Below are 7,475 nucleotides of genomic sequence, written 5' to 3' on the forward strand. Positions count from 1 at the left end.
CCGCCCGTCCTACTGTGGACAGTCCTGCTGCCGCCCAGTCTGCTGCTGCTACTCCTGTGAGCCCACCTGCTAAAAGCCAGTTTGCTGATTTTCAACTTGAAATTTCCACCGTCAGTTCAATTCATGAACGAGTTATTTCTTCAAGCACTTATGGACCAGTAACAAATTCTTGAAACTTTCTTTGGCTTTGTTATGGGGGTTACCAAATATTTCGGCCTCAGAATTATCTGATTCCTTTCAATTCCAGAAAGAACTTGCTCTTCTCTCTGAGGACGCCAAAATACAAATTTGACCCAAGAAATGAAAAAGCTGATTTACCTTGAAATTGAGCCTTTACAAGCATTGAAGCCCACGCTCTGAGTCTCAGCGCCGATGAGACCATGGAAGAGCCATCTGTCCTTCTCAGGACACTCACTTCCTGTATTCCACCGTCCTGCAAATTGCACCTCCTATGAAAGAGGAATAATATACCAAGACCTAATAAATTTTAACTATTGGTGCAACAAACATATCTTTTTTTTCATTGAGTGTACTCAGGATGTATATTTCATAGAATGTCATATGAAAAATTTTAATCTGCTTTTGATATCCCTTCTCTTCTAATACCACATTAGGAAATTTGTTATCCAGAGGTCCAGTGGAGGTTAATGACCATAAAAACATAGAGTAAATGTAGTTATTTAGGGCCTCAGAAATGGCAAAGGCTCTGTTACCATAACTTAAACTTACACAGTGCTTTCACAACCAGGAAGTTACAGAAATCAAAATCTCTGGCTAGGTACGGTGGCTCACACCTGTAATCCCAGCATTTTGGGAGGCCAAGGTGGGAAGATCACGAGGTCGGGAGTTTGAGATCAGCTTGGCCAACATGGTGAAACCCCATCTCTACTAAAAAAATCAATTGCATTTCTATATACTAACCATGAAAAATCTGTAAGGAAAAATTTAAAAACAATTCCATTTACAATAACATCAAAAGAATAAAATACTTATGGCCAGGCATGGTGGCTCATGCCCGTAATCCCAGCACTTTGGTAAGCTGAGGCGGGCAGACCACCTGAGGTTAGGAGTTCAAGTCCAGCCTGGCCAATATAGTGAAACCCTGTCTCTACTAAAAATACAAAAATTAGCCACACATGGTCGTGGATGCCTATGGTCCCAGCTACTGGGGAGGCTGAGGCAAGAGAATTGCTTGAACCCAGGAGGTGGAGGTTACAGTGAGCCAAGATTGTGCCACTGCACTCCAGCCTGGGTGACAGAGTGAGACTCCATTTCAAATAATAATAATAATAATAATAATAATAAATAAAATACTGAGGAACAAACTTAACCTTGGAGGGGAAAGACTTGTACACCAGAAACTACAAAATGTTACTGAAAGAAATTAAAGAAGATACAAATAAATGAAAAGACATCTTGATATCATGGATTGTAGGATTTAATATTGTTAAGATGGCAATACTACCCAGAGAATCTACAGATTTAATGCAATCCCTATAAAAATCCCAATGACGTTTTTGCAGAAATTTAAAAAAAATCCATCCTAAAATACATATGAAATCAGAAGGGGTCCTGTATAGCCAAAACAATCTTAAAAAAGAACAAAGTTGGTCTCACATTTTCCTATTTCAAAATTTACTGCAAAGCTACAGTAATCATAACAGTGTGGTACTGACATAAAGACAGATATATAAAGCAATGGAAAAAAACAGAGGGCCTAGAAATAAACCTCAAATACATATATGGTTAAATGAGTTCATTTATTTATTTATTTGAATTGACAAAAATTATATGTACTTATTGTGTACAACACATTGTTTTAGAATATGTATACTTTGTACAATGGCTAAATCAAACTAATTAACATATGCATTACCTCACATAATTTTTTTTGTAGTGAAAACACAAAATCTACTCTCTTAGCAATTTTCAGGACTGTAACATATTGTTATGAACTATAGTCTCTATGTTGTACAATAGATCTCTTGAATTTATTCCTCTTGTCTAACTGAAATTTTGTAATCCTTTGACCAACATCTTCCCAACACACTCCACCACCACCCTATCCCCTGGTAACCACCATTCTACTTTCTACTTCTATGAGTTCAACTTTTTTTTTGAGGTTTTTTTGTTTTTATTATACTTTAAGTTCTAGGGTACATGTGCACAATGTGCAGGTTTGATACATATGTAGACATGTGCCATGTTGGTGTGCTGCATCCATTAACTCATCATTTATATTAGGTTCCACTTGTAAGTCAGAAAGTGCAATATTAGTCTTTTTCTTTGTCTGACTTATTTAACTTAGTATAATGTTCTCAAGTTTCATCTGTGTTGACCCAAATAGCACGATTTCCTTCTTTTATGACTAATAATATTCCAGTGTGTGAGTATCTGAGTGTGTGTGTGTGTGTGTGTATCACATTTTCTTTACCCACTCATTTAATGATGGACATGGACACTTAGGTTGCTTCCATATCTTGGCTATAGGGAGTAATGCTTCAATGAACATGGGAATGCAGATGTCTCTTCAAAATACTGACTTACTTTCCTTCGGGTATAGACACAGAAGTGGGATTGCTTGATTATATGACAGTTCTGTTTTTAATTTTTTGAGGAACCTTCATATTGTTTTCCATAATGGCTGTACTAATTTGCATTTCCACTAACAGTGTGCCAGAGTTCTCTTTTCTCCACTTCCTCTCCAACACTTGCTATCTTTTGTCTTTTTGATAATAACCATCTGACATATGTGAGATGATATCTCATTGCAGTTTCAATTTGCATTATCCGATGATTGGTGATTTTGAAAATTTTTTCATATACCTGTTTGCCATTTGTAGATCTTTTTTTTTTTTTTGAGAAATGTCTATTTAGATTCTTTGCCCACTTTTGAATTATTTTATTTGTTTTCTTACTACAGGTATTGAGTTGTTTGAGTTTCTTCTATATTTTGGGTATTAACCCCTTATCAGATATGTGGTTTGTAAATATTTTCTCCCATTCTGTGGTTTGTTTCTTCACTCAGTTTAGTGTTTTATTGTCTGTGCAGAAGCTTTTCAGTTAGATGTAATCCCACTTGTCTATTTTTGCTGATGCTTTTGGGTTCATGTTCACAATATCACAATATTGGCCAGGCAAAAGTCATGGAGTTTCCTCTGTTTTCTTCTAATAGTTTTATCATTTCGAGTCTTTCTTACATTTCAGTCTTTTAATCCATTCTAAGTTGGTTTTTGTATATGATGTGAGATAATGGTCTAATTTCATTCTTCTGCATGTGAATGTGGTCAAACAATTTTCAACAAGGGTGATGAGACTATTTACAAATGGTTAAGATGGTTAACGTAAATGGTTCATAAATATTATGGTATGTGTATTTTACCACAATTAAAAATTTGTAAGTATAAATGTGTAGGAGACCCAACTTTTCTGAAATAGACGATATATATGTGTATATATGCTGGTTTTTACTTGCAGAAGCAGGGATAAATGTGTCAAAGAATGTGCACCAAATTCTTAATATTGATTACCTCTAGAGCATTAGTTTTGGAAGAGATGTGTGCCTCTTCCGGGAAGAGAAAGGATATTAATTTTTCTTTATATGCCTCTGTACTGTTTGACTTGTTACAATGTGTATTTATTACTAGCACACATGTTTGATTTAATAGAGTCAGAAAACAATCTACAAGCAAAAGTCATTAAAGATTTTAGTTAGCAATATGTATATTCACTACTACTGAAGGCAAGAATATTAGATAGAGCTCTAAGGATCCTATAACTTGCAAAAATTGATCATAGAAAGGCATACTTGGTTTGCAAGTTGATACATCAGGTTGTAGTTCATGTTTTGATGACACTAATGTTAGTCTTTCCAAGTCTGGACAAATTGTTTATAAAACCATGATCATGGTTAAGTGACCATTTAAGGAAAAATGGTCAGTTAAGATAAATTCTGCCTAAAGGTTATCAAAGGGCAAGTATGACAAAGCATGCCAGGGCAACACTTGGCTCAAGGCTAGTCTGTCATGTGACTTGCATAAAGAGGCACTTCTGTGCTTGGCTTCCATGATGAGCCTTCACTTAGTCCAGAGGGCAAAGAAGAAACACAATGAGACTTAATTGAACAATGGAAAAAGCAGGCTATTGAAATGCTATTTATAACTTTCTAAACACCTCGGGTATTAGCCAGAGACTCACGCTGCAATTGACATCAAGAAAAGATGTTAGGTAAATATGCAGCTCTAGGGAACATATAAAAGGACAGATATAGAAGGTGCAGCCCAAACTCAGAAACCTCTCTTAACAACACAGCTCTCAACCCAACTCTTGACACCATGGCCGGCTGTTCCACCAGTGGGACCTGTGGCTCCAGCTGCTGCCAGCCAAGTTGCTGTGAGACTAGCTGCTGCCAGCCAAGCTGCTGCCAAACCAGCTCCTGCGGAACTGGCTGTGGCATTGGTGGTGGCATTGGCTATGGCCAGGAGGGCAGCAGTGGAGCTGTGAGCACCCGTATCAGGTGGTGCCGCCCAGATTGCCACATGGAGGGCACCTGCCTGCCCCCCTGCTGCCTGGTAAGCTGCACACCCCCATCCTGCTGCCAGCTGCACCATGCCGAGGCCTCCTGCTGCCGCCCATCCTACTGTGGACAGTCCTGCTGCCGCCCAGCCTGCTGCTGCCACTGCTGTGAGCCCACCTGCTAAAAGCCAGGTTGCTGATCGCTTAAGAATGAAAAGGGCATTAGGCCTAATGCTAAATGACGAGCTAATGGGTGCAGGAAATCAACATGGCACATGGATACGTATGTAACAAACCTGCACATTGTGCACATGTACCCTAAAACCTAAAGTATAATAAAAAAAAAAAAGAAAAAAAAAAAGAATGAAAAGGGAAGCACAGCAAAATTGTGCTGATTTCTGAAGAACTGTTCCATTTTATTTGGATGCTAAGTACCATGATGTTGTTAAGCTGCTCAGAGGTAATGAAGCTCCTAGTTAGGACACTGTGGATGTGCCGAATTCACTCACTGAAACATGTATCAATCAGTGTTCTGGATAGCTTGCTTTGCTTGAGCTGAGGACCAGGATGGAACAGTTCATCATTTCAGTGACATCTCTGCTCCCCCAACTCTCTCTTGATGCCCATGCATCTTCAGACCTGGTTTTTCCTTGAATATCTCTGATTAATTCAAATAAAATGTTTTAAGGTGCAAAGCAAACTGAGCTATGTCCTTCTTCTACCTTTAAACATGTCTTCCTGTAGCTGGTATTCAAGAGTGGATTTGCAATTTGATAATAATACCAAGGCATAACCATAAAGTCTAAACCAGAAAGATTAAATACAAAGTAAATTATGCTTGAATCCATCAGCTTAAAAATGCTCCATGAATTAAATAATTTTTATAGTTATTCAAATATTTACATGCTCTAATCTATTATGATTAGGTCTAGACCAATAAAGGTTGACCTTGAGCTAAAATTTTAAAGTTGATCAAAGCTATTCATTTCTACCTAAATGTAATTCTACCATCTTTTATCTCCTTCCATTTAATATACTAAATGTTCTTCTTCATTTGTGCCCCCAAATCTAAAGAAATTGCATTACCTTCTAAATAGATTTAAAAATATCTACTAGATACTACCTATTTTCCAAGAGTATTTAGGTTTAATTTCTACACCTTAGCCTTTCACATTCTTCCCACTGATCCCTGAATTGCTCTCTAAGTTTCAACTCCCACTATTCACCTTCATTTGATGTAGGTATGCATAAGGTGTATCTCTGGCCTAAATGATAGTAGAAGAAAACAGCTATAGAGAGCACCCGCTGAGTTCTACCATTGCCATTTGTCAGACAGATGCGTTAGAAATCTGAAACAGCTCTATTATATTTTGCACTTTGCAACCCAACTTAAAAGATGTTCTCTTAAGAAGTTAACACGCTGGGCGCGGTGGCTAACGCCTGTAATCCCAGCACTTTGGGAGGCCAAGGTGGGTGGATCACGAGGTCAGGAGATCGAGACCATGTTGGCTAACATGGTGAAACCCCGTCTTTACTAAAAATACAAAAAAAAAAAATTATGCAGGCATGGTGGTGGGCACCTGTAGTCCCAGCTACTCAGGAGGCTGAGGCAGGAGAATGGTGTGAACCCGGGAGGGGGAGCTTGCAGTGAGCTGAGATCATGCCACTGCACTCCAGCCTGGGCAACAGAGCAAGACTCTGTCTCAAAAAAAAAGTTAGCACAACCTAGAACAAAACAAAATATATTTTACAATTTAATTTTTAAATTCTTCATTAGGCATTAGAGTGTAATACACAAAATACAATAGGATGCAAATATAGAAAGAAACACATTTTCCACATTATTTACAAGCTTCCAGAACTTACCTCTATCATTTAATTGGTAGCAATGATGGATTACACACAAAATTATGCAATTTCCAAGAGGAATAAAGTAGATGGCAGTACATTCTTCAAAGTGTCATAACTCCTAGATATTTTTTCCCAAGCCCGATTCCACTACTAAATCCAAAAAATAAAATAAACCAAAGACACATTTCCTAGTCTCTTTACAGCAAATAACAAGACTCTTTCATGAGAGGTACTACAGCTTGAAAGTTCTCTTTAATCATGTGTGAGTGGTATTGATATCCATGAATCATGCCTTTTACTCCACCTATCAATAAACATTTATTGAATCAGATTCAATAAACATTTATTAAGGTTCTACTACAAACTAAGGACTCTGCTGGATACCTTCCTAAATACTGTGTCAGTTTGGTTTCCAAGAACAGATTTCTGGTCTGGAACAGGAATAATATTCATACATTCCAAATTGGTTGAAATCAAAGGAACTATAACCGGTAATTCAATAGGACATTGGAACAAAAAACAAAAAAAGGTGAAATCTGCGAATTATGTATGACCAAAGGTACTCCTTCAGTTCAGTAGATATCCAGATATCCAAAATTCAATAGAATTTAGTCTATATATCTAGGAGGAAAAAATAATAGTTAAATACAACAGCACAATTATTACTCTTAGCCTTCGAGGTCTGGATAGATTGTCACGTGGAATAACTATTATATAAAATGAGAGCATTCATTTGGACTAAAATGGAAGGACTCTTTGAACATGGGAAACCACAAACATATTCCAAAGAGCAAAAGACTGATACGAAGACTCCAGAAGAAACTATAAAACAGAGTAATTTCTAAACTATTGCTCATAATGTGTCATAAGTATTTCAACGTAAGCCAATCAGAGATCCACTGAGAAACAAATTTAAACAAAAACAAAGAAAGTATGTTAACAATTTTGTAAACAGCAGCTGGTTCAGATATAAAAGGGCCAACGTGGAAGTCACCACCAAAACTCAGAAACTCCTCCAGCAACCTAACTCTCAACCCAGCTCCCGACACCATGACCTGCTGCCAGACCAGCTTCTGTGGATATCCCAGCTGCTCCACCAGTGGGACATG

General features: G+C 37.6%; 1 protein-coding gene across 1 annotated transcript; it reads left to right on the plus strand.

The window, feature by feature from the left end:
- Window positions 1-4,214: 4,214 nt before the first annotated feature.
- LOC116465072 (keratin-associated protein 1-4) lies at window positions 4,215-5,215 on the plus strand. Its single transcript, XM_032148284.2, has 2 exons — window positions 4,215-4,734; window positions 4,887-5,215. The coding sequence occupies exon 1, from the start codon at window positions 4,335-4,337 to the stop codon at window positions 4,698-4,700; it is 366 nt and encodes a 121-aa protein (XP_032004175.1). The 5' UTR covers window positions 4,215-4,334; the 3' UTR covers window positions 4,701-4,734; window positions 4,887-5,215.
- The last annotated feature ends 2,260 nt before the right edge of the window (window positions 5,216-7,475 follow it).

The sequence above is a fragment of the Hylobates moloch genome, unplaced genomic scaffold (assembly GCF_009828535.3).
Source record: "Hylobates moloch isolate HMO894 unplaced genomic scaffold, HMol_V3 SCAFFOLD_2889, whole genome shotgun sequence".
Taxonomy (NCBI): Eukaryota; Metazoa; Chordata; class Mammalia; order Primates; family Hylobatidae; genus Hylobates; species Hylobates moloch.